The sequence below is a fragment of the Populus alba genome, chromosome 6 (assembly GCF_005239225.2).
Source record: "Populus alba chromosome 6, ASM523922v2, whole genome shotgun sequence".
NCBI lineage: Eukaryota > Viridiplantae > Streptophyta > Magnoliopsida > Malpighiales > Salicaceae > Populus > Populus alba.
In genome coordinates, this window is record NC_133289.1 from 4524582 (window position 1) to 4552455 (window position 27874).

Sequence of the window (27874 nt, forward strand, 5' to 3'; positions counted from 1 at the left end):
ATGTTCTCAATCGAAGTCCTACTTTGGTAGTTCAAAATTATACGCCTGAAAAAGCTTGGAGTGGCATCAAACCTTCAGTTGAACACTTCAGGATCTTTGGATGCATGGCTCATGTACATATTCCTAATGTACGCAGGACAAAGCTCGATGCCAAAAACACTCCTTGTGTGCTATTGGGACTCAGTGAAGAATCTAAGGCTTACCGACTCTATGATCCAGTTGAGAAAAAGATTATAATCAGCAGGGATGTAGTATTTGATGAGGAAAAATCTTGGGATTGGGACCAAAGCTATAATGAACAATTGGTGGCTGATCTAGAATGTGGAGATGAAGGTGATCCTGCAACATCCATGCATGAGGAAGACGTTCCTGAAGACATTTCTGAAGGACTGGAAAATGGAGCAGATACAAATGGAGACTTAACTTTCAGTCTTCAGCCTGATGAAACTCGGGGAAAATCATCCAGTTTGACTAAAAATCTTCTTGGCAGTCCTCAACCTAGTCCTCAACCTGGTGAGCATAGCAGGACATCGATAGGGTATTATGGTGGCAGTTCATAACATGGTGAGAGCAGGGGAGAATCATCAGTTATTCATGAAAGAAGAGTTAGAGGACCTTCAAGGTGGATAAGAGACTATGTAACTGCAGAACTTTCAGAGGAAGAAGATGCAAATGTTAACCTGATTTTATTTACTTCATCAGATCCAGTACAGTTTGAAGACGCAGTAAAATATGAACATTGGAGGACAGCAATGGATATTGAAATCAAGGCCATAGAGAAGAACCACACCTGGGAACTTACTGATCTACCAGCCGGTGCAAAAATAATTGAAGTAAAATGGGTTTATAAGACCAAACTCAAAGAGGATGGAGCAGTAGACAAGTTCAAGGCACGATTGGTGGCCAAAGGGTATGTGCAGCAACAAGGGATAGACTATACAGAAGTATTTGCACCGGTTGCAAGAATGGATACGGTGAGAATGATTGTGGCTTTAGCAGCTCATAAAGGATGAATATTATATCAGCTTAATGTCAAATATGCTTTTCTGCATGGAGAACTTAATGAAGAAGTCTATGTAGAACAACCAAAAGGATATGAGAAGAAGCAGAATCCACAGCAGGTATACAAACTAAAAAAAGCTCTTTATGGGCTGAAACAAGCTCCAAGAGCTTGGTTCGGCCGTATTGAAGCGCATTTTATGAATGAAGGGTTTGAGAAGTGTTATAGTGAGCATACTTTGTTCATAAAAACTGACAGGGAAGGTAATATTATCATTGTTAGTTTATATGTCGATGATTTAATATTTACTGGCAATAATGAATTGATGTTTGCTGAATTTAAGAAATCCATGTTAAGGGAGTTTGACATAACTGATCTAGGAAGAATGCGTTTTTTTCTTGGCATCGAAGTTCTACAGAGACCTGAAGGCATTTACATTTGCCAACAAAGATATGCTGCAGAGGTATTAAAGAGATTTCAGATGGAAAACAGCAACTCAATCCATAATCCTATTGCCCCAGGATGTAAACTTTACAATGATGAGAATGGAGTTTGCGTTGATGAAACTTTATTTAAACAAATGGTGGGCTGTCTCATGTATTTAACAGCTACAAGGCCAGATTTAATGTTTGCAGTTTGTTTAATTAACATATACATGGCTAAACCAACTAAGTTACACTTATTAGCTGCCAAGAGAATTTTACGCTACTTAAGAGGAACTACTGAACTTGGGATTTTCTACAAGAAGGGAGGGCATGAAGGATTAATTGGATACACTGACAGTGACTATGCAGGTGATTTAGAAGACAGGAAAAGCACATCTGGGTATGCTTTCATGATGGGATCTGGAGTTGTTGCCTGGTTTTCAAGAAAACAGCCTATAGTTACACTTTCAACCATTGAAACAGAGTTTGTGGCTGCAGCTGCTTGTGCTTCATAAGCTGTTTAGATGCAAAGAATACTTGAGAAACTAAGTCTGAAGGAAAGCAAGGGCACTACAATTTTCTGTGACAACAGTTCCACAATTAAGTTGTCCAAAAATCCTGTGTTACATGGCCGCAGTAAGCACATTGATGTGCGTTTTCATTTTCTTCGTGATCTTACACGAGAATGAACAATTGAATTAATCCACTGTGGAACTGAAGACCAGCTGGCAGATGTAATGACAAAACCTCTCCCATTAGCCGCATTCCAGAAGTGTAGAAATCAGTTGGGAGTCTGTCAAATTCCTAAATAAACTAGTAACAGCTGGGAACTAGTTTAAGGGAGGGAATAAAGAGAAAGTCTAGGCTTCTGTTAAGGAAGTAGTTAGGATTTGCATTCAGTTAGGATTTGAATTCAGTTTAATAAAGTTCTAGTCCACAGGCTGTTAGTTAATATTTCTGCATTATTGTCTGCGTGAATATCTCTTTCAACTGAGATTATGTAAGGCTATATAAAGCCATCCTTATTTCAATAATATTTATCGATTCTGATCCTGCATTATTGTTACTTTTATAACAAAAACTACAATTGTGATTCAAAAAAATATTTTCTCAATTAAATTTTAAAAGGAAATATATTTCTAAGCACATCTATAACAATAACGAAATTCAGCATATGTTCATCTTGTCATTTATTTTTTTCTAGCCTCCTTTATTAAATAATTGAAAAAATGTTGCTGGATTCTCTTTTCTCTAGTGAAATAGATTGAAACGACACGAGTTGGCTGATTCTTACTATTACATATTTTAGAAATGGTCTCTCTGAATTTTTTCTTCTAGCCTCATTTTTTCTTCAGTTTTTTAAGTTGACCTGCGTCAACTTTGTTGACTCCTGACCTGATCATTGTATCGGGTCATCTCTTCGTCACGAGAAAGAAAAAAAAAAAAAAGTGGCAAGCGTCCAAATCACCAGCAGTCATCAAGAAGGAATCTGCAAGCTCTTGAATGAGATACACGTCGTATCAAACGCAACCGTACAGCCAGAAAACGGTAACTAGCATTCCAAGTTTAAAACTAAGACGAACGACCTGTCGTTAACCATGTGAACCAGAACGAAAGCGAAGCTGTGGGGCAGCTTGCCTTGTAGGTCACCGGACCAGAAAATATGGTCAACTTATTGAACAATACAAAAACCAAACCAAAAACATTGAAGGAACTACAAAACATCCCTTGGTAAGCTTCTTTTCCGTAGCTTGTTTTCTTGGTTATAGCAAGTATGCATAATTCTCTGCTTAAAACCCCTTCTCTCCTTACTTTTATGATCCCTTATTTCCTCTAAAATTCACACCCAGAATATAGCCTTTTTGTTGCTTTCTTTCTGGGTTTTGTTTCACCTGTGAGATACTGTTCTCAATTCCCAATTACATTCGCTGTTGTTGGATCACTTCTTGAGGTTTTATTTCCTGCCTTTTCTCTTCTACATTTCTCTATAATTCTAATCATGTTGGTTTTTTCCCTGTTCTGGCAAATTTGACAAAAGGAGCTTTCAACTGTCCAGCAACCTTTTTTTCTTTTCTTGAAGGGTGAAAATGTTAAGAATTTTTACATACTACTCTACAAAAAGAAATGATTTTTATTTTTTCTATTTGGTGCTCATGTTAATTAAAATGGCACACAAGAATGATGATCCTTTGAGGCATGTTGACTAGACCGTAGCGTAGTTGATGATCTTGATTGACAAGAAGGATTCTTGGCAAGACAGATTCTGGGTTTAATTTAGAATAGAGTGAAGGGAATGTGGAAATTGAGGATTTCTTATTTGTTAATTTGAGCCTGAGCAGTTATATAAACTTTGAGGGTATTGTGAATATTGAGGAAAAATGATCTTACATTAGGCTTTGATAAGCTAGTTGTTTTATAAAGTTAAATTGTTTGTTGAAATTGAAGTGACTCTAAGAAAGTGAGGGCGAGACCAAATTTTGTTCTCTTTGTTAGTTGTGCAACTTGACATTTGAATGGTGTTTTGTACTATGAGCTTTGTGTTTCTGCTTCTATATCCTTTACTGAAGTGTTATTATTGATTTGTTTAACTGAAGGGATTAGTTATATTGCTATAGAGTAGATTAAGGAAGAAAACCAGGGCTGTATAATATTACATGATAATTCAAACTGTCTTGTGTTTTCTAGTTTCGTCGGTGTAGTTAGGATTTACTTTTCAGGGGGCATAATGAGACTGTAGTGCAAAAAGCCGATGACTCTAAAATGAGTTCAGGTCCAGGTATCAAGTTGAGAACTTGTCAAATTCAAAGCCCCGATCCAATCCATGAGATCTGATAAGTGAACTTTTGAGTATACAGGAATATTAGGCTCGTATTATGTTATATGTCATATATATTATACGTGTTTTTCGTAAGGGTGAATTATGGTGTATAGCCCTCTACATAGGTCTTCATTTAGGAGATTCCTGTTACTAGTTGGCAACTTATACTATTTGCATTGAGGTGTTTCCAGGCAATGCCAGCATGATTGTTTGCTCTGCTATCAATACATGTGTGAAGAATGTTGTCCACCTGAGTGGCCGTGTTCAACAAATGGGCAGCACTATTTTGAATGTGGTGTCTAGAGGACAATCCACTTCCCGCTGTTTTTCTTTGTACCCTAGTCGTTCCAGATCAAATTATTCTCGTTTGTCTGTCTCAAAGACATTCTCTTGTCCATCAATTAGCTTTCACAAGTTGCATAGAAACTGTTTTGGATCCGACTCAATCAAGCAAAGGTATAATTTGCTATCATTAACTGTAAAAGGTGTAGTTAATTCTGGAGGTCCTCTGAAGAGACAATTCAATATTTCATTGCCAAGCCAAAACATGGCTCTGAGGTTTTCAGTTTCGAAACGAGGACTGCTCTCCAAAATCAAGGGTAATGTGGGATCTGTTTCTTGTTCACAAAGACATACCACCACTGGTATATTTTTTGGTCTTCTGGTTTGTTATTCAAGTTCTGAGCCAACACATGCTGAATCAGCTACTCGGAAGAACAAAGAAGAGGACATTTGCAATTCATCAGATATTAAATTCTCACATGGGAAGGAAGTCTACACTGACTATTCCATTATTGGTGAGCGTCAATTTATTGTACAGTTCGCTAGTGGTGCATGCACATATCATTATTGTCACCAAAATGTACATATAAAATTTTGGTTCCTGGGGCAAAACGTTATACTAGTTAGTTGTGACTTGAAGTGTCAATGTCCACTCTGTGCAGGAATACCAGGAGATGGTAGATGTTTGTTCCGTTCCGTGGCTCATGGGGCTTGTCTACGGTTTGGGAAACGAGCTCCAAGTGAAAGCCTTCAGAGAGAATTAGCAGATGACTTGCGTTCTAAAGTATTTTTCTTAAGTTTTTTCATGTTGATAATGAGAAGTGTTACATTTTTTGTTTCAGCAAAAAGCATAACCTCCTATTGCCTCATCACCTTCTATCATTTTATGAATTTGCCTTTTTCTCTTGATCGTCTTTTTGCATATAGAAAAATCAACATTTCTCTTATAAAATGCTAAGTGATAACAATTTGTTTAACAAGAGAAAAACTCCATGACATTAGCCATTACCCTATCATATTCTTAAATTTTCCATCCAGGGCATGTTAATTGCAATATTTAATATTTACAGGACTCTTGATTTGTGATGTTTTGTTAAATTGGCCAGGTTGCTGATGAGTTTATCAAGAGAAGGGAAGATACAGAATGGTGAGAATTTTTGGCTATACACCATTTTTTCCACTATATTTATAGCAATAATGAATGCTATATAAGGGGACAAACAATATCCAATTTGTGTGATATTACAGAACCACTGTAATAGAAACTAAAAAAAAGAAAGAAGTTGGGTTCATGTTGGCAAACCATGAAAACTGGTTTCAGATGTATTGATGCAACTTTGCTGTCAATGTTTTCAATGGTTCAATCACGCCCCTTAATTTTTCCCACATACTTTTTCAAACAGTACATGCCTTTGTAAAGTGAATCGAGTTTACATGGGATCTGAACTACTTGCACTATTTCTCAGGGCATATGATATCACAGTGAAGAAATATACCACCAGTGGTAAACTTTTATGTATAAATTTGTTTGACAACTCCATGATTCCAACAGGTTTATAGAAGGCAATTTTGACACCTATGTGTCACAAATGAGGAAGCCACATGTGTGGGGTGGCGAGCCTGAGTTGTTAATGGCTTCGCATGTTCTCAAGTAAGGACCTCTCTCTCGATGTGTTCATCTCTTATAAGGAAAAACAGAATGTGCAGGCTTTGAAAATTGTAGCAATTTGAAAGCATATGATTTTCATTTACTTGTCTTCAACTTTTGAGAAAAAGAGAGAGGAAGATTCATTGAGGGTTAATATTGATGGAAGCCATAAAATAACTGCAGGATGCCAATCACTGTGTACATGCACGACAAGAATGCCAGGGGCTTGATATCCATTGCAGAGTATGGTCAGGAGTACGGGGTGGAAAATCCAATTAGAGTTATATACAATGGATTTGGTCATTATGATGCCTTGCAATTTTCCTGGAACCAGAGGCGGTAAATCAAAACTTTAGCTGCGCTTTTTTACTGAAACTGGAAAGAAAATCATGATATATGAATGTAATTGCATCGTTTTATGTTATGTTGCGTGCTATAGTAATTCTCTTAACAGATTAAGATATTGTTTGGGAATAGGTGTAAAAATTTAAATTATTTTTTTACTAAAATTTAATATGATTTGTATGTTTTGAATCATTTTAATGTATTGATATAAAAAATAATTTTTAAAAAATAAAAAATATTATTGATATATATTTCAGCACAAAAAGTTATTTGAAAAACAATCATTATTACACTGTTAATTAAAGTGAGAAATAATTCTTTAGTCTAACTGCTAGGGCGAACTAAGAAGGCATTTTAGTGAATTAGTGTCCGGTTGATATTATAATAGTTTTTTTTTTTGTGGTTAAAAAAAATAAGGATTAAATTTTAATATATATATATATATATATATATATATTAGAATTGAATATGAAAATTGAGAAGAAATATTTTTTATATATAAAAAAAACTAATAATAAAAATTCAAAGAAAAAAGGTCAAATAAAAATATAAAAAATCAAGATCAATCTATAATTTACAGAAGAGAAGAGAGAGAATATCATTAAAAAAAGATTGACTACTGGCAAATCACCAACCACCAATCCATTGTTGACTCGTGTCACGGTAGGAAGAAAATGATATAATGGTACATCTGAAGACACAATGGAAAGACAAGTTTCACAACTAGGAGGTGTTGCACACGTCAATTAAAGTGCGTGGGTATCTTCTGTGTTGCGAACTGATAATTTATTAAAATTTAATATTAATTAATTTAGGTAAAAATATTATAATATTCTTAATAAAACATTAAATAATAAAAAAACCAATTTAGAAGATAAAGGAAATTAGCCCTTGACAAAGGATAATTTTTTTACTTTAAAGGCTTTTAAGTAGTCTAACTGTTCATTCAAGTTTGAAAAACCCAACTACCCCTAGATGCAAGTTTAGTATTTTTATTAATTAAGATGCGCGCAAGCTGGTCCGAACATCCACGTTAAACTAAAAAAAAAATTTAGTATTTTTATTGTTCGTTAAATAACAAAAGACATCCCATCAGCCATGCCAAATATTATTTGACTGAGGGATAAAATAATTATTTTATATTATAATAAACATTAAAATAAGTTCAGAGCTACAGTAAAGATACTACTTAAACTCCATCAATTTCAGTATATTTGTTAAGAGGTGTACTTCTGGGTATTCATTGCTCAGTAGTGTAATGCCTTGTGGGCAGTGTCAGCCTGAACTTATAGGACACTTTTCATCATGAGGGTGTTTGAAATCGTAGTTTAGAGTTTTGTAAATTTTTAAATTTTTTTATTTAAAATATTTTTTATTATATTTTAAAATTATTTTATTGTATTAGATTCTGAGCGTACACAAGTCTGGACCCCAAATGGGCGACCACGTAAAACCAAAAAGATGGACTTTCTAGGGCACCTGTCCATTTCTTCTTTGTTAAAGTCTGGACACTTGTGCTGGTGCTCCATTTTCTAGCACAAACGAACTCTTGATGGCTTTTAGGCTTGGCCTTTTCTTCTTCTTGTCCAAAAGAGCCTATTGTGATAATTAATTTGAAATGGGATAATTAATTATCTCTTGATGGGATAATTAATTTGAAATGTTTGTTGTTAAGGTAGTGTTAGGTTGTGCGTTTCAACCTGTATTTTGTTAAATTTTGAATTTTTTTTTGTTAAAATTGAGTGCGATTTATACTTTTTGGATCGTTTTGATGTGCTCATGTCAAAAATAATTTTTAAAAAATAAAAAACACCATTGACATGTATTTCGGCATGAAAAACTATTTGAAAAGCAACAACTACTACACTGACAAACACGCTCTAAATCCACATCTCGTTCTTGGCCTATTGTGATCACACGCATGGTTTTTTTTTTAGCTTCTGGTGGCTAATAATCTATGATTTACGATAGGGTTCAATCAAGGAAGCATGTTTTGCATGTCTTGAAGAATGATTTTTAAAGTATTTTTTGTGATGAAATATATTAAAAAAAATTATTTTAAAAAAATTATCTTTAATAACAGTGTATTAAAATAATTTAAAAAATATATTAATTAAAAAAATAAATCTGTGTCTAAGTAAAGATCAGAGGATTACAGAATTCTACTTTTTCCCGATCGTCGTTTCTGATGGATTTTTTCGAATCTTACAGCCAATGTAGAGTTTACGAGAGTGGTCCTGATGGCTAGTGGAAACTGAAAAGGGAAGCTCACCAGCATCAAAGCATGTCTGCAATGTGTCCTTGTTCAAATGATTTTCTGACACCAGACCACAGAGTCTGTAAACAGCACATTTACAATCCCGTCCCTACTTTCCACTTCCAATTTCTGGCCACCTTTTGCTGCTCTGGGATTAGGCAGCGATGGTACTGTATTGTTTTTTAAAATATATTTTTTTATTTTTTTAAATTTATTATGTATCAAAATTCAAAACCACTAAATTATTATACAGAGGGGAAAAAAAAATTGGGATGACCGCATCGCTTTGTATTATGGTAGTAGAATGGAGGTGTGCGCTTGATAATAACATCTCAACTTCTTGATTACGAGAAGATTTACGAGAAAAGTGGATGAATCTTCCAAAATCTTATCATGAAAAATATGATTATAGAAAGTGGTAGATTTCATATCAAGAAAATTGAGAGGTAATACTGCAAAAGGTACAAGAAATTTTTTCTTTTAGTTTTTTTCACTGTTAACTGGATAGAGTTCCTTTTAAAATCTGGGAAGAGCTATTGGCACACCACATTGGTCTTGTGTTTTTAATTGGGTTATTTAGAAAATATAGTGGTAAATATTTTTTAAAGTATTTATTTTATTTAAATTTGGAATATAATTTCAAACGGCTAATAATTCTAAAGCTCATTTATTTGTAGAAAACAAAAATTTTGAAAAGTGGTTTTTAATAAAAAGTAAATTCTTGAAAATAAATTATTTTATCATATTTTGTAGTGTCATGAAAAATAAATTGAATTACACTGTTCAATATTTAAATTTTAAAAAAAGTAAGCTATAAAATATCTTATTGATGTTTTTTTTTCAAGTTTATTAAAAGAATAGTTACTAAATATTACAAATAAAAAGTTAAAGGGACATGAAAATAAAAATATATATATATATATAATTATTTCAAATAAAATAAATTATAATAAAAAATAAGAATCAAAATAGATACAAATTTTAATTAAAAAATAAATAGAGAAAAACATATAACCATTGAAAGAATGAGGATCAAAGTTGATAAAAAAATAAAATTAAATCAAATCTTAAGAGATAAAATTTTTAAAAAATCAAAATAAAATACACAACAATAAAAAAAAATTAAGAACTAAATTTAAAATAATTAACAAATAATAAAATATTTGTGAATTTATGAAAATTTCTTAAAAGTATTTTAACAAAAATATTTTTGTAAAAACTAAATGAAAATTTTTTTGATTGAAGAGCATTTTTTTGTAATAATAAATAAATAAAAATAAAAGAAAATAATTTTTTTTCTTCAAAAAAAATACTTTCTATATAAATCAAACTAGTCTAAAATTACTACCAGTCAAGACATTTGAGAGAGATACAAATCTATATCCGAGATTAATGGAAAGAGAGAACAAAAGAAAAGAAATGGGAAGGAAGATAAGAGAAGGTATAAAAAGATTGATATACATGTTAGACAATCATTCCAAATCTTGTCATTTGTCATTTGTCATTTGTCAATCTTGTCAATTGTTATTTGAAAAGTTTTCTATTCAAAACAAATCACGTGCCCTTGTATGATTAAATGAAAAATTCTTAAACCGAATTCAAATAAATGGAATGCGACAGAGAATATAAGAAATTGATTTGTGAATGTTATTTGCTGGAAAATAATTTTTTATTTTTAATATTGTTATAAAAAATAAATTAAAAATATTTTTTTATTATTTGATTATATTATAAAAATAAATTCTAAATATTTTTTTTAAAACTTATTAAAATAATAAGAAATAAACCTTATAAATTAAAAGGTTGAATGAGAATAAAATTAAAAAAGAATCTAATTTTATAAATTATTTTAAATAAAATAAATAATAATCAATATAATAGAGATCAAATCTAACATATAAAATTTTTGAAAGATTATGAAATTAAAAAAAAATTATAATTTCACAATAATATAAACTAAATTTGATAAATAAAAAATTTCAATAAAAAAATAAAAAATAATAATAAAAAATCATAAAAATAAAGACCAAAATTAGTATAAAAATAAAATTATAAGAGATAAAATAAAAAAAATTCAAAACATAATATACAGTGATCAAAAGTTTGAGGATCAAATTTGATATAATCAGTAAATAATATAATATTTTTAAATTTTTTATAACTTTTTTTAAAAAAATTTCATTCAGAATAAAAGGACAACAATTTGCTAAAAATCAAATCAAAATTTTCTTTAACTTAAAAGTATTTTTCAATTTTTTTAGTGATAAAAAAACATAAGAAATTTTAAAAAGTTAGTTTTTGTGAATAAACGAGGCTTTTTCATTCCTCTTTTTTGTTATATATTATTATGGGAGAGGTGTATGGATGATTCATACACAAAAAGATTGTTTATACATATACAAGGCATTCCCTACATGAAGCATTTTCAACTCCTTGAACTAAAAAAAAAATCCTTTGTTATGTAGATTTCTTTTTTCAAAAAAATATACTTAAAAAATTGTTATTTAAAGGTCATGTTTGTTTTCCAATCTCACACGTGAGTCATGTTTGTTCCTTTTTAATTATTTTTTGGTGCGCAATTAAATGTAGAATAATTGATAAGATAAAAAGTTATTAAATCCAGTTTAATAAATAATCCAAATCAATTTCTAACCATCTTCAATGCACCTAACACATGCTCATCATTTGGATATCTTCCCAAAACTGGACAATCAAACTCCAGCTTTTTACCCAACTCGAGAAAGGGTACTTTTTTCAGTGAAGAAATACTTTCAAACATGCTCCATCCCTTTCCAGTCGATCGGATATGTTTAGGAATATAGTGTAAATTATATTTTCTTGAAATTAAAATTTTATTTTTGTTAAAATTAAATGTAGTTTGTATTTTTTGGATCGTTTTGATGTGCTGATGTCAAAAATAATTTTTAAAAAATAAAAAAATATTATTTATATGTATTTCGGCACAAAAAATTATTTGAAAAGAAATCACTATTACACTACTAAACACGCTCGAAGTTGCAAGTGACCGAGGTTTTGTTCTCGTCTCTCGGTACCTAAGCTAGAACTTTTTATTATAAATTATGTTGTAATCTTCTACCTCTAGCCCCTTACATCAATATTGTTGAGTTTTTTATGATATGAGAATACGATGTAGAATAAAATTATAAATAAGAGCATTTTCAATTAAGTGTGTGTTTTACATGTTTTATAATTTTTTCCTAACAGAAAACAAATTATTATGATGTTTATTAACTAGTTAGATATTTTTAAAACTACAATAAAATAAAACATAATTTCAACCATGTTAAGAATAAGTATGTGGACAATAAGTTAGAGCGTGTTTGTTTTTCAATTAGAAATTGTATTTTACAAAATTTTGAGATATTTTATTTTTCTTAGAAATTAAGTTGTTTAGAATTTTTAAATAATTTTAATATATTAATATCAAAAATAAATTAAACAAATATTATTTTCATATATTAAAAAAAACACTTTATCACTGCTATAATACTAAAAGTTATCTTAAAAGTAATTAATTAAATAAATAAAAAGGTTGTGTGTAGAGTAGTAGAACAGTCAACCATAAACTTCAGCAGCTATATTTTATGTTTGTATTTATATTTTAAAAGTATTTTTTAAAAAAATAATTTTATTTGTTTTATTTTATTTTATATCGTAAAAGTAGATTTTTAAAAAATAATAAAATATTATTTTAATTGAATGTATTTCTAAAAATAAAAACACGTTGTGTTAATTCAAATTTGCTCACGTTCCCATGTTGCTCGGTGCTTGCCAGCCTCGATTTTCCCAACTCGAAACTCAATTTCAAGTTCAAAACTTTCAAATCCAAAAACCTTCTACTCTTCTTCTTCTCCCTCACACTTAACCACTATTTCTCTTCAGCAACTCCTCGTTGCAAAATATCCTCTCCGATCTCTCTCACTCTCCTAAATGGTTAAAACTCAGAGCTAAAACAGCAAAAAATGAAAATGTCAGCAATCCCTTTCAAAGTCACAGCCTTTCTCGTCACAATCACCTTCACCAACCTTCGATTTCTCTCGTTGTCTCTTAACACTGATGGTCTAGCTCTCCTAGCCCTCAAAGCCGCAATCACAACTGATCCAACCGACACTCTAGCTTCCTGGACCGAAACTGACCCAACCCCGTGTCACTGGCATGGTATCACTTGCATTAACCACAGAGTCACCTCTCTTTCGCTCCCTAACAAAAGCCTCACTGGCTACATTCCTTCTGAACTTGGCCTTCTCGACTCACTAACTCGACTCACTCTCTCTCGCAACAACTTCTCTAAACTCATACCTTTACACCTCTTCAATGCATCAACTCTCCGCTTTCTTGATTTGTCTCACAATTCTCTGTCAGGTCCAATTCCTGCCAAGATTGAATCTTTGCAAGCCTTAAGCCACTTGGATTTATCTTCTAATTGTCTTAACGGGTCTCTCCCTGCATCTTTGATTAAGCTAAAAAGCTTAACTGGGACTTTAAATTTGTCTTACAATTCGTTTTCTGGGGAGATTCCAGGGTCATATGGGTTTTTTCCAGTAATGTTGAGTTTAGATTTAAGACACAATAATCTTAGTGGCAAAGTGCCTTTAGTTGGGTCATTAGTGAACCAGGGGCCAACTGCTTTTGCTGGAAACCCAAGTCTTTGTGGTTTTCCTTTACAAACTCCATGTCCTGAAGCTCTTAATATCACGATTAGTGATAATCCTGAGAACCCAAAAGGCCCAAATCCTGTTTTTATCCCTGGGAGTGTTGAGAACGTGAAAATCAAAACAGAGTCGATAGCAGTTCCCTTAATTTCGGGCGTTTCGGTGGTGATCGGTGTTGTTTCGGTATCAGCGTTGCTGTATCGGAAGAAATGGGGGGCTAATGAGGGTAAAGTGGGAAAAGAAAAGATAGACAAGAGTGACAATAATGAGGGTACTTTTAAAAAGGAGGAGCAGGATGGTAAATTTCTGGTGATCGATGAAGGGTTTAATCTGGAATTAGAGGATTTGTTGAGGGCATCTGCTTCTGTGGTGGGGAAAAGTAGGAGTGGGATAGTGTACAAGGTGGCAGTGGGTGGTCGTGGGTCTGGTACGGTGGTGCCTATGGTTGTTGCTGTGAGGAGGCTGAGTGAAGATGATGCCACGTGGAAGCTGAAGGAATTTGAGTCCGAGGTTGAAGCAATTGGGAGGGTCCATCATCCTAATATTGTAAGGCTGAGAGCTTATTACTTTGCTCATGATGAGAAGTTGTTGGTCTCTGATTTTATCCGCAATGGAAGTTTATACTCTGCGCTGCATGGTAACATTTCTCTAATTCTCTTAGCCATGTTTATGTCTTTCTGCATCGAATTTAACATCTGTCCCCTTCATACTTGCAAGTCAAATGTTGTTAACTTTACAATATACTTAAAGTTTCCACTAACAATATATTCCATGATAAATAATGTCGTTGGTTAAAAAAAAAACCCGATAAATAATGTCTTGATTGCCTTACAATGAAGTGTGGAGTCCAAAGGTGGAACCTTTCTATCCAAAAATAAAACGAGTCTTAAATTTCATGTGTTGATCCTTGGCCTTGTTGCCTAATGCTTATTTCCCGAACAAAACAAGTGAATTCAGATCATGTATGAGGAACGCTTAGTTGATCAAACCATAGACGACAAAGAACTTTAAAACATAGTTAACAAACCCAAGATGACCTGACCCTGAGCCTAGCTCTAACCGGTTTTTATTTTGAACCAGTTTGGAGGTACGCTCGGTCATACCTGGGTGAGAGACCTAGCTCGGTCAACTCCAAGGATTTTTCTTTTAATTTTTATTTAAAATGATATCGTTTCATTTTAACAACCAAACCTCGAAGCTTGAATTGATAACTATGCTTTAAAATGTGAAAATTCAAACGGTTAATTGCATCTGTGAGATGTTTTTTGCTTTTATCTGCTGTAACCTCTCGAGATATTGTTTTTGCATTCGATTTTTAATGCTCTATCTGGATATCATTACTTTGCGTGCACACTTCAGAGTCGTAAATCTCCATGAACAAAATGTTTTTCAGTCTTTTAAGTTGGGTGGTGAGATTGGAATAGTGAAGCCTGTTGAAGCTAGTAAATTGTGTCAAATGTTGTTTTCCTCGGTTTTAAGAGATGGTTGCTGGGTGCTTTAAGAAGAGCACATATTCAACAATGGGTCAAATTCGTTGGCAACTGAAAAGGACCTGCCGCAATGCTTGACCCTAAATATTTGAAATTGAAATACTTCGTGTTGTTTTTTGGGGGGCAATTTGATGTTATGTTTCAGTTGTGGAACGTGTTGATGTCACATTCCAAGTTTTGAATATGTTTCAACCACAAGAATATGCTCAGGCATGCACATTGGAGTTATCCTAGCAGTTAGGACTGGCAACTTTGGAATATTTCAAGTTTGCAATGCCTTCCTCTTCTTTGAAGCAGCAATAACTCCTGTTCTGATGCACCTGAGGCATCATTCTCGTCGTTTTCTTCCCTGCAAATATTCAAAGTATTTGTCTCACTTGATTTCCCATAAATGGTAATTAGCTTCAGGAAGTATACTTGATGCTGTGGTCCTCTCAATCTACCATAGCTTGTGTCTATAAATACAAGATCTAACGTTTTTAACAGCCCTTGAGGGTAAATGCTGAGGTCGATGTCTTTCTCACTATTGATATTTCTCTGTGACATTTTCCAAATCATGGACCCCTGGGCAGGCTTTTTGTTTGTATTACTGTGATTCATCATGCATCATAGGTGCTATTTGACTCTAAAATATGGAACCTTGTTCTTTTATATATCGGTGTGTGGCGTGTAAGTTATCTGATTTTTCTCAGTACACCGAATAATCTTCTCATGTTAACTGATACTCTTGACACATGCATGTTAAGTTCCTTTTTGCATCTTAAATTATCAAAGAGAATATGCATTGCAGCACTGGTATTATCGTGCTTGCAACGATCATTTGTTGCTATTATTTCACTCGGAACCTTAATGACAGCCTCTGAAGGTTTCAATAAGCAATGTTAATGAATCTCCATGTGGTGTTAAAGACAGCCCCTGAAGGTTTCAATTATCAATGTAATGAATCTCCATATGGTGTTAAAATTTTTGCAGGAGGACCTTCTAATACTTTGCCAGTGCTATCATGGGCGGATAGGTTGAAAATTGCCCAAGGAACTGCTAGGGGTTTAATGTACATACATGAGCACAGCCCTCGAAAGCATGTTCATGGCAACTTAAAATCTACAAAAATTCTGCTGGACGATGAACTCCAGCCTTACATCTCCAGTTTTGGGCTTGCTCGTCTTGTATCTAGTGGCTCAAAATTCACTACTTCAGCATCAAAAAAGCAGTATTTGAACCAAACCATTTCCTCTGTAACGGGCTTGAAAATTTCAGCTCCCTCTAACGTTTACTTGGCACCAGAAGCTCGAGTCGCTGGCCGCAAGTTCACTCAGAAATGTGATGTGTACTCTTTTGGAATTGTACTGATGGAGCTTTTAACTGGTCGGTTACCAGATGCAAGACCAGAAAATGATGGTAAGGGACTAGACAGCCTTGTGAGGAACATGTTTCGAGAGGAGCGCGCCTTGTCTGAGATTATAGACCCTGCACTATTAATTGAGGTTAACGCAGAGAGACATGTTGTTGCAGTGTTTCATATCGCACTCAATTGCACTGAACTGGATCCTGAATTGCGTCCTAGGATGAGAACTGTGTCTGAGAATCTTGACTGCATCAAATTGCACTGAAGAGAGGAAGACCGCTGATAAAGTTTTGTTTCCAGTTGCGACTGATGCTGAAGCTTGCTTTGCTTCTGAAATCTGTGTACTGTTCTTCGGATGTATTCTGTATGTCTAATGTAATATTCCAATTGTATTTGATGTCCCCTCCAAGCTCTGGAGAGGACTGGATGTCTTGTTAGACAGATTATTCCAGGCAACTTTTCTCTTTGAATGTGATGATCGCTGTCCATCGTGACCTGCTGTGGTTCTTTTGCATGATAGACATGCAGATATTTGAAACTTCCCGACTGGGAAAACTTGACTACATTTATCAGTAGTCAAATGTCTATAGCAAATCTAGATGAAGCACAAGAGATTATCAACTTAGAGGGAAAAAAAGGAAAGGATAAAAGGAGGGTATTTCCACACTGGTATGTTGTAGTGCAAGTTTACAGCTAACACCTTCAAGTCAAGAGGCAAAAAGGTAGGAAAAAAATCTAGCTGCGTTTTATGGTGAAGCTGGCAATTGGCATTGTTTTGCAGGAAGTTATTGTGTTAGGTTTATTGAATGGCTTACAGGGATAGCTGATCATGTTGTTAATCTCTTAATTACATGTAGCAATGATTTTACTTATATATAATATATTATTATTAAAAAATATATATTTAATTAATGAATATAATGTTTGATGAATGAATCTGAAGTTTATGAAACAAAAATGTTTTTCATAGAAAATTATATATGATATTATTTAAGAGGTAAGTTGATAATTTACTATTTATAGAGTGTTTAGATTTCTTTTATAAATAAAATGTCATATCTCTTATTTTTTATACAAGATAGCACAACAAATACAATATTGAAATACTTAAGCACAAAAGAAAATAGGCAATACTCAAAGATACAGTAATCTCTCTTATAAAAAGGTGTGTGAGATTTCTCATTGGTGATTAATATGGATTATTATTGAAGACCAGATACTTAGATGGCTTATAGTTTGTGACATCTCAGACGTGAAGCAATTATTCAAAATTAAAAAGAACATTTGATCTTCAGTTAATTTTTGTATAAATTCTAAACAACTCTAAATTTATTTAACAAGATATTTGGGATTCTTAAAACATTTTAAATTTATTATTTTTGTTGTGTTTATGTGTTTTGAGAAATTTAATAAGTTAAACCTTACAAAATGAGGAGCCCATTAAAGCTAAATATGATGGAATTGATGATTTCATTGGAAAATCCCTTATTCCAAAGCTGAAGTCGAGAATGCACAGTGGAGTTCTTATCCCAAGTTGCGAATTTTATGGGTTGATTAAGGTGAACATGATTTGTTTTTTTTTTTTTTGCACTTATTTGTTTTTCTTTGAGCCTATTAAGCGAATAAGGTCACTGGGATAATTTTCACATGGCTTAATTAAATCCTAGGTTAAGCAAAGATTTGGTTCATGATTTTTTCAAGTTTGAATCATTATATTATATCAAGTTTAATAATAATGTCAGAAAATCTCTAAAAATTTAAATATTATTCTTTAAAATTCATAATAAATTACGATTCAAGCCACAATGAGAGCATGATAGAGAAAGTACTGTATAAATATAGAAATAGGTAGTCACTATATAATTTCCCACCTGAATTTTTGTTGAACATAAAAAAAAAAGATTTTTAGGTGTTGTCGACATGTTTTTTAATTAAAAAAATAAATAATTATGTACAGGTTAACTTGATGTGACATAATTGACTTTGCAAATAAAAAAACAACCTAAAACGATCATTAAAAATATAGTTTAAATAAAAAAAATCAAGATGACATATTTTTTAAAATATTGAGAAGACAACATATTATATCTACTTAGATTTACCTAGATCGACTTAGATCAACTCAGATTAACTTGCAAAATCTCCTACTCAGGTCATAAGACCATGATGATCATGTGAAAAGCAAACAAAAAAATAATATTAATCCATATTCTTAATTGATGTAATATTAAAAGATGAAATTAAAAATATACATTGATTGAAAAAATAAATCAAGTTAACCCAGCTTAATTTGTTATACCTAATTCATTAGATCTGGATAACTACATAGAAAGTAAATTGAAACAAATTATGAAACTCAATTCTCAATAAACTTAATGTTGAAATATGAAATTGAAGAAAAATAAATTAAAAAGGAAATGAAAGCACCATTTGAGTCAACCTAAGTTAACTGACCAAACCTGTGACTCGAGTTATAAGGTCAAGATATCTTCCTAGAAAGCAAATCAAAATAAATTATGAATCTTAATTTACAACTAGCCCAATATTAAAGGATAAAATTGAAAAATAAAAGTTAAAAAAAGACAAAAAAAACCTGAGGCAACCAGGCTAACCCGCAATTCCAGTCATAAGACGATGATAATCATATAGAAAGAAAATAAAAAAATAAAACGCAATCCCTAATCAACCCAGCATTGGAGGATTAAATTAAAAAAATTAATTAAAAAACAAAAAAATACCTCAAGTCAACCTTGGTTAACTTGTCAAACTCGGATAATAAGACCAGGATAACTCCATGGAAATAAAAAAAATGAAGTCAAATTCTTTATCAACCTAATATTAAAGGATAAAATTAAAAAAAAACTCAATTAAAAAATGACTAAAAAAAACTTGAGCTAAACTAGTTAACTAGTCAAATTCATTATCCGAGTCATGAGACCGTGATAACCCTATAATAAGTAAATGAAAACTAAATTTACAATCAATTCAATGTTAAGAGATGAAATTAAAAAAATAAATTAAAAATACAAATAAAAAAATAACTCGATTTAACCTATCAAAAACCAAAATAAAAAATTCTAAATAATTTTATAAAAAATAAATTAAACTAAATTATAAAATCCAATAATCACTGGACGAAGAACATGAAAGAAAAAAAACCTTGAAGACAAGATTGCAAAAGTACAAAGCATTTCACTAAATGCAAATGCTTTTCAAGGATATGTTAATTAATAGTTAATTTGTCTTTTAACACTTGGAATCTTCATTTGTGATATCAATTCCTAACACTTGAAAGACATGTAACTAACCATATAATGGGCCTATTCTCTTTCTAAAGGAGCACCTAAAATCCAAAACGCAGGCTTAAAATTGTTCTGGCCCAGCCAAATCTGTCTAAGCTATATATAAGATATGTATCTTGTTTGTTTACACTGCGATAGTATTTAAAGCCAACCATAGGTTTATACTATTTGTTTGCATTTGAAGTCTTGGTCTAGCAGTGAAAGGAGCTTGTTTTTTTTTTTTATTTCTACACCATGATTCAAATTTTATTGTACATGTCTGTTACCTTTATGATGCCTTACATGTTCACTAGGTTTGTAGGATGTTCAGTGGGCCATAAGATTAGTCGTGGTATGCGCAAGTTGGCCCGGACACCCACGTAAATTAAAAATAAAACACAATTTATTAGTTATGTGGGACCTATGTAATTTTGCTAAAACCGTAAATTTATAGAAAGCAGTTCTCAGCTCTTTTCTATAAACCTGCGGTATATGCAGGTCACTTTTCTTTTATTATTATACTATACAATAAACTGGGAATCAACAACAAGAAAGATGTCTAGGAAATATGTTAATCAAGCCCGAGCCTATCACAAATGATAATTTTAGCATAAACTCGTACAGAAATATCACTCCACTGCATTTAGCTTTGCCTCAAAGGAAAAATCAGTATAATTCAACGCGAAGTTATTCTCTAGGACCATTGGAATCTGTTTAATGTTTCTGATAAAAACACTTAAATCCTTGAAGAGGATAGAAAATTCTATATGGCGTTGAAGGGAGTAACCAGTGACACGCAAGTAGTTGTTGAAGAAATAGACAAATACAAGGAGGATGTAAATATTTAAATTCATCATCTATAAAAAATAATTAAAATATATTTACTCAGAATTTTTTTGCTATACGTGAATTCTAAGAAGTAGCTAATAGAATCACTATAAAATTTATCTAGGTTTTGGGTTATTTTATGAGAATATTTAAGAGTCTCGTAATGATTGCTTTTCAAAATATTTTTCATTTAGAAATATATCAAAATAATATATATTTTTATTTTTTTAAAATTATTTTTGGTATTAGTACATCAAATTAATTTGTAAATAATAAAAAAATGATTTGAAGTAAGGAAAAAAATAAAAAAATATTTTTAAAATATAAAAATAAACAGGTTATTCTCCTCTTATACAACTCTCTCTCCCCCTCTCAAGAACATGGAAAGAGATGTCTAGCACCTTGCTCTATCCTACTCCTTTTTTTTACTTTTATTTCTAAAAAGATGTAAGTGGTGTTTGGAAATGTGGTGCAAACTATATTTTTTAAAATTTTAATTTTTTTATATTTTTAGATTGTTTTAATATAAAAATATAAAAATAATTTTTTTAATATATTTTTAACAAAATAAAACAAACTTTAAACTATAACTGCTATCAGAATCTCGAATATTCTCAAACTCCTGAAAACCGCAGGACCACTGTTTCATTCAATTACGTAAGCATAGAAGAAAAATGCTCTCTCACGTGTACTTGTTACCCACCACACACACAACCTTACTTTAATATTGTGGTAGTATTGTCTTTTAACCCTCGCTCATTTTCGTTTTGACTTTATTTCTTTGCCCTTTTTGGGTCCTTCCATGGCAGGCACGATGAGCGGAGGAGGAGGACCACAAGGGACAAATGAGGATGATTGAGTTAATTAACGTTCCAATACATAGATTAGATTCAATCAATGATTAAACAAACATTAATGAAAAAACAAAAGCAATGCTTAAAAGGGGATCTCTTCTTCTTGTATCTAGCAATTAACAATAAGCTGATACCAGTACCAACAATAAATAAATAAATAAATAAATAAATCATGCACTCTCCGATCCCAGATTCTCCTCTGCTTTGTTTTCCTACTTTTATTTTTATTTTTTTCTATTCCTGGGATGCGTAAAAACAACTGATTCCCTGGTAAGGTGAGGATTTGATTATTTCGAAGAATCAGGAATTATTCATTTTTATTTCTCCCCACACAAAGATTCTCAAGCTTTGATACCGATACCGACACCGATAAAAAGTTAAAGCATTCGAGGGGAAGAAATAAAATTAAAAAAGAAAGCATGCCGAAACGGGCTCTCGGAGCCTGTATATGTGAGGAGCGGTGGTTTGACGAAATGGAAAGGCGGCGCCTGCGATAGTTATCACAGCCACGCGCGGAGGGAAAGTGACAAGACGGAATGCACGAATCAGATGCGCCATGAATCTTGTTCTCAAAGGATCTAACGGTGACGTCGAGGCATAATCAGCCAACAATCTTGTAGCCTCCTGCCCCTTGTGTTTTTTCTTAAGATGCCTTGTCCACGGTATCGGTTCCACTATTCTCGAGGATTAGCGCCGTCAGCGTCGCTCGATCCACCCCGTCTCTCTCTCCCCGTGAAGATCTTCCTTAATCTCGAACAGTAAAATTAATTCATGGATGAGATGATGGTAATAACATTATCTTAATAAAAAAAATATCGATCTCGATTGACCTGACAGCTCGTAAATTAATTCAATAATTCAATGATTCAATGATTCAAAACTTCTTCAAATCAGTTCTCAAGCGGTATCTTCAAACTATCATGATTTCTTTACTTTACTATTAGTTTTATTTTTTATTTATTTTACGATTTGATATTATTTTCTAAAACAAATCTTATGTATTGAAATTAATTAAATATGTTGTAATTAACCATAATATAAAAGAAAGTAGACATGAATCTCAACAGTGTGGGTTAAAAATAACGCTAGATACTCTTGAACCTTGTTGTCTCATGATTACCATATATTTGGGAAGTTTGAAATGTACCTTTACCATTTTACCATAATTTTAAAAAACAATTTTAAATATGTAAATATATTATTCTGGAAAACAACGAGGGCATTTTGGTAAGGTAGGAAAAGACACGAAAGTTTGGTAGAGAAATTAGATCGACCGCTTACCGTACTTCATCACCTTTTCTCGCAAACAAAGAAGAAAGAAAAACCTTTGCCTCTCTCTTTCCCTTTTCGGTCTTCCTCTCTCGACTGCTCTCATCATTACCGCCCCCACCGCTCTCTCTCGCCCTTTAAGCTCAAGATCTTCCTTGCTTTCGGTGCTTTGAAAAGCAAATCTGAGGTTCCTACCTCTTCACTTCTTTCACAAAAAACTCACCTTTCCCTCTCTCTCTCACTTTCAATCTTTTCACTTGACAATACATGCATACAATCAGTAAAACCTTTTCTAGAGGTTTTTCATTCTTCTCATTAAGCTTTAATGCTTCTCTTGAAAGGGTTTAAACCTTTTCTTTTCTTGATTGCTTCCTCTTCACGATCTTATCTTTACCCTGCTTAAAAAATAAGCTGACAGAAAATTTTATCAAGAAAGCGATGCTAAAATATTCCCAGAATTTTCTTCCAGCTTTAATAAGTAGTTACTACCAAGGTATTTGTAAATGGTTCTTCAGCATCAAATCTGTTAACTTGAGCCCACAATAGTTAAGAAGAAACAGAGAGAATCAGAGTAAATCAGAGCATTTGTTAATGGATTCGAGTAGTAGTCACAACTCCAGTTCAGGGTCTTTGAGATTTCGCTCAGCTCCGAGTTCACTTCTTGCAAATTTCACTGATAATGGAGTCGACAATGATTCTGTTTTGAATTTCCAAGAGTTTGAGGATAAATCCGCTGCAAGAGTGAGAGAGGAAGCTGTTAATTATTCAAGTTTGTCGCAGAGTTATCCAGGTTTGCCTCCTCATTATCCAAGGCAGAGTTCAGCTACAAGTTCTTCAGCTATGGATAGTTCATATGGTTTTATTGGTTCAATAACAATGGGTCATCATGAGCGAGTTGAAAAGGTTCATTCAAATCCTGCTAGGCAGAATAGCTCTCCCGCTGGACTTTTTGGGAACCTTCCTGTTCAAAATGGTATTTTTTTATTCTCATTTCTAAATGATGTGTTTTTGAGCGATTTGGTAATACATGGTTGTTTAGATTTGTATTGTTGGGAGTTTCTGTTACTATGGAGGTTGATTTCTTGAACTGAATTTACATGTTTGCTTCTGATACTCGTGTTCATCGTATTGTTTTTAGAAGCTCATTTGCTCCGAAGATAGAGTATATGTATGTGTCTTTGTATCAAACCATCAATTGCTATTAATTTAGAATCTGTGTTTTAGTACAAGATGCTTGTATTAGGGAAATTGATCCGAGATGGTAGAAAATGTCTTTGAGTTTTGAAGATAGTTGAAATAATCTAAAAATGTTTCATCAGATTCGTAGAAAGGTTGATCTAAAGATAACATTTTATTGAAGCAACTAAATGGTTTGTGTGTGTGTTTTTTTTTCCTTTCTGTTGAACAAGTATGGTGTTTCGGCATTAGGAATTCCTAATTCCGAATTAGTATGACCAGAAAGGTTCCATTATCCCTAAATGATTGAAGAATCTTCAAGAATGCAATTCGAGTGTTTATATATATATTATTGTGGTAGATGGTAGAAAGATTTATAGAAAACCTCTCAGTAAATTGCTGGCTATCCCACCATAAAAGGAGTGGGAAACTATTCTGGGTTGAATGATACTAATGGAGAAGCAAGTCCGAGATTGCAGAGTCAACTTAGCTTCTCATCAAGAGTACCTTCTTCCTTAGGCTTGCTGTCACAGATTTCTGAAATTGGGAGCGAAAGCATGGAGGCAGGCAGCCCTGACAGTGGAAAACTCACAAGTGTCAGTGTTGACGGTCGATTTTATAGCAGTCACGGGTTTCCGTATGGTTCTTGGAATGATTCGCATTTATTAGAGAACTTTAGCAGCATGAAAAGAGAGCAAGAAAATGGAAACTTGTTTTCTAATGCTCAGGTAATTTGTGTATTAGGTGTTAAGTTATCCATTACTGTTGATTCCTCGCATTTCTAATCCAAGTGATTGCTTAAATTTAGAACGGAGAACTTGGAAATCGGGCTCATGTATTATCCCACCACTTCAGTTTGCCGAAGACTGCGATGGAAATGGTTGCCATGGAAAAGTTTCTCCATTTCCAAGATTCTGTTCCTTGTAAAATTAGAGCAAAGCGTGGTTGTGCCACTCATCCTCGAAGTATCGCGGAAAGAGTATGTGATCTATCTAAATCCCATGCCATAAACTTTCCGTTTTTTAGTATCCAGATAATGAGCCTCTTATCACATATCACCATATTTACAGTCACCTTCACCTTCATCTGCTCAATGAGTGATCGTAGTTATAATTAGATGGCATAAACTATTTTTCAGGTCAGAAGAACTCGGATCAGTGAAAGAATGAGGAAACTACAAGAGCTTGTTCCAAACATGGACAAGGTAGGATTTTTCCATGTACGGTTCAGCTTCAAACTTGTCTTGGAAATCTTATATGTTCATTTTTCTCTTTGACAGCAAACGAACACAGCAGACATGTTAGATTTAGCTGTAGTGTACATTAAAGACCTTCAGAAACAGTACAAGGTATGGAGGAGAAAAACAAAAAACCAAGGAATTGTTTCCTAATATATCATCCGTCATTCACGAATCTATGTTCCTTTGCAGACACTAAGTGACAACCGAGCCAACTGCAAGTGTTTCAGCAAGCAGAAGCCAGTGCAAAGCAGAATTGTTTGAGGTGCTTCTGTACAGAAATCCAAGGGGCTGTACGACCAGTTCTTGTTGATCTTTAGCATCAGTAAGCAAAGATAAATATTTTTTTTTTTATGTAGCAAGTTTGGTAGAAATTCCCACCCTCATGTTCTGATCCTGAAGCTAACAAAGCTTCCAATTACACAATACCTGAAAAAAAGCCATAAATGTACAGAACATGTTGTAGCGCATCAATTCCTTGTTATGAAAAGATAAATGCATTAATTCCTTGTGCTGTCTTGCTATATCTTTATTGACATTCAAGGAAAGTAATGTCAATCATTGTATAATCTTGATTCTTGGTCTATCACACACACGGTGAGATGAAGAGGGGAATATTATAGTTGTCTGTACAAATCCTCTCAATTTTTCAATTCTTACATGGAGGAGTGGATTAACAAGGCAAGTTGAATCTTTCTTCTTTGGTGTATAGCCTGAACTGAACTGATTCAATGCCCTTGGTTGTTTTGGTGCTTTTCCAATTTAATGGAAACTCATATATGTCAACCGATAACGGTGACTGAATGGAGGCAAAGTTGCCTTGTTGGTCCATTCCCTGGTGGGATTCATGTTTGTCCAAATATGATCTCTGTGTTAAAATCATACGACATCCTACTGTTCAAGCAAACCAAAGATTCCATGCATCAATTTTTATTCGAGCACCCTTTCATCCCATTACGAAAGAAATGTCATTATTTAAACTAATTATATGATGTTGATGATACACACACATACATATATATATATATATATATATATATATATAAAAAGTACAATAATAGTATTGTTGCAATCAAATATAAATATCTCATTCCTCAAACCTCAGGACCATTGAATGTTTACATAATCGTTGACTTTAAAGCCTATAAAATTAGTTGAAATACACGTAAATTGATCTAGACATCCATATTTATAGGACTCAAACTGATAAGATATTTATATTTGATTCCTACAATACTATTATTGTACTTTTATATATATATATATATATATATATATATATATATATTAGACATTAATTATTACCAGTATTGTTTCATGTAGAGTAATTATTGAAGCTTTTTATGAAAGGTGTGGATATATAATAAATGTTTTGCTAGTCACTCTTAACACTTGTTAAAAGAACTTCTCTTAATAATGAAAATTTAAGGAGAACAATGAAATGAGAATTGAGAAGAAAAGAAAGAGAGAAATGCAGTGATATTAAATCGGAATTTCTTATTATTTGTCTCTTACGATTTATACAATTTCTGTAACCTCTTTACACGTGTGGTTATGCAATGTACTATTAAGTTTTAAGGATATAACTTATAGGCGCGAGTTTTAATGTGTAGAAGTATATTGTTAATCCCCTAGATATTATTGTTGTATGGATTGTATAAATTTTTTTAATTTGATTCTTATTTTTTTTTTAGCAATTTAGTTTTAATTAAAAAACAATTGATTTTGATTTTTTATAAAAGAATGAGATTGAAAAACGAGAAGCCAAAATAAAAAAAATATCAAACATGAATAATATGTTATAAAATTTGTAAAATATATATTTTGATGTTATTATACAATTTCTAGCCTTACTTAGAAATTTTTGAATACTTAAAGGATTCTGTTGATACAAAAAATTCTTTGAATGCTTATAATTTGGAAGCTCTTTTGAACCCATCTTCAATTGATAACGCAAAAATGCATCGTTAACAAACTATTAAATTATAAATTAGTATTTTTTATTAATTTTTCAAAAAAAATTAAAATAATCCTTGAGATATAAAAAAATAATTAATTATCACATGTCTTTTAATTTTTCATATTTTATTTTTATTTTTTGTGAAATTATATTTTTATTGAATTATTATAATCTCATCATCTAGATCGCAAAATTAACATGTAATATGGATATATTTCAAGTTCAAATCATAAATTTTACATGTTGATTTAGCTTTGTTAAATGATAATATTTTTTAAAATTTATTTATTTATTATTATTATTATTCAAAGATGGTCGCATCTGTCACTAAAAAATCTACCGTAAGGAAGGAACCAAGGAACAAGGCAGCAGCTGGCTGCAATTGCAATACTGAAAAACAAGAGAACAGTTCGACCCTCAGATATTTACTATCCAAAGAGGGTAATTCAGATTTGCCTCCAGATTCTGCAACAAGTTCTTCAGCTATGGATAGCTCATATTATGATTGGTTCAGTAACAATGGATCATCATGAACAAGTATATCGGAGATTGATCAAGAATTTATTAAAGGTCAAAACCCTTGAAACAAGAGATACTAATGGCTAAATTTAAGTTTAAAGAGAAAAATAAGGAGAGAAAAATATTATTTTCTAATTGATTTTTATCAAAATTAAATTGTCATTTATAAGGCACAATTTTTTAGATTAATATGTCCGTAAAATTCAAAAACAACTTTTCAATCAAATTAACAAAATAACTTGGCATAAGGTGCCATGTGTGTGCATATATATATATATATTGATTTGGTATTTTTTATATTATAAATTATAAAAAAAACCTCTTATCTTTTTAATATAAAGTATATATAAGCTATTTTATAATCGAGAGACTGTAATATATAATTTATATTATTTTTTAACACTAATTTATTCTATTTACATAGAAATTTAATATATTACCATCATAAACTAGTAATTGATTGCGCA

The 27874-nt window shown here is 32.3% G+C and overlaps 3 protein-coding genes across 7 annotated transcripts; all 3 read left to right on the forward strand.

Annotated features, from left to right (window-relative positions):
* Positions 1-3022: 3022 nt before the first annotated feature.
* On the forward strand, positions 3023-6710 carry LOC118032671 (OVARIAN TUMOR DOMAIN-containing deubiquitinating enzyme 4). Of its 4 annotated transcripts, XM_035037441.2 has the most exons (7): positions 3163-3376; positions 4435-4842; positions 4948-5040; positions 5188-5309; positions 5632-5672; positions 6078-6176; positions 6357-6710. In XM_035037441.2, the coding sequence occupies exons 2-7, from the start codon at positions 4446-4448 to the stop codon at positions 6514-6516; spliced, it is 912 nt and encodes a 303-aa protein (XP_034893332.1). In that variant the 5' UTR covers positions 3163-3376; positions 4435-4445; the 3' UTR covers positions 6517-6710. The 4 variants fall into 4 exon arrangements, with proteins under 4 accessions (XP_034893331.1, XP_034893332.1, XP_034893330.1 ...); XM_035037440.2 differs by lacking the exon at positions 3163-3376 and adding an exon at positions 3023-3156 and having other exon boundaries at positions 4435-5040; XM_035037439.2 differs by having other exon boundaries at positions 4196-5040.
* Positions 6711-12558: 5848 nt separating this feature from the next.
* Positions 12559-16779, forward strand: LOC118032670 (receptor protein kinase-like protein ZAR1). Its single transcript, XM_035037437.2, has 2 exons — positions 12559-14085; positions 15911-16779. The coding sequence occupies exons 1-2, from the start codon at positions 12759-12761 to the stop codon at positions 16546-16548; spliced, it is 1965 nt and encodes a 654-aa protein (XP_034893328.1). The 5' UTR covers positions 12559-12758; the 3' UTR covers positions 16549-16779.
* A 5770-nt stretch (positions 16780-22549) lies between these two features.
* LOC118032669 (transcription factor bHLH130) lies at positions 22550-25435 on the forward strand. 2 transcript variants are annotated; one of them, XM_035037435.2, is made up of 6 exons: positions 22550-23488; positions 24112-24419; positions 24500-24670; positions 24830-24895; positions 24971-25039; positions 25121-25435. In XM_035037435.2, the coding sequence occupies exons 1-6, from the start codon at positions 23107-23109 to the stop codon at positions 25190-25192; spliced, it is 1068 nt and encodes a 355-aa protein (XP_034893326.1). In that variant the 5' UTR covers positions 22550-23106; the 3' UTR covers positions 25193-25435. The 2 variants fall into 2 exon arrangements, with proteins under 2 accessions (XP_034893326.1, XP_034893327.1); XM_035037436.2 differs by having other exon boundaries at positions 22552-23488; positions 24211-24419.
* The last annotated feature ends 2439 nt before the right edge of the window (positions 25436-27874 follow it).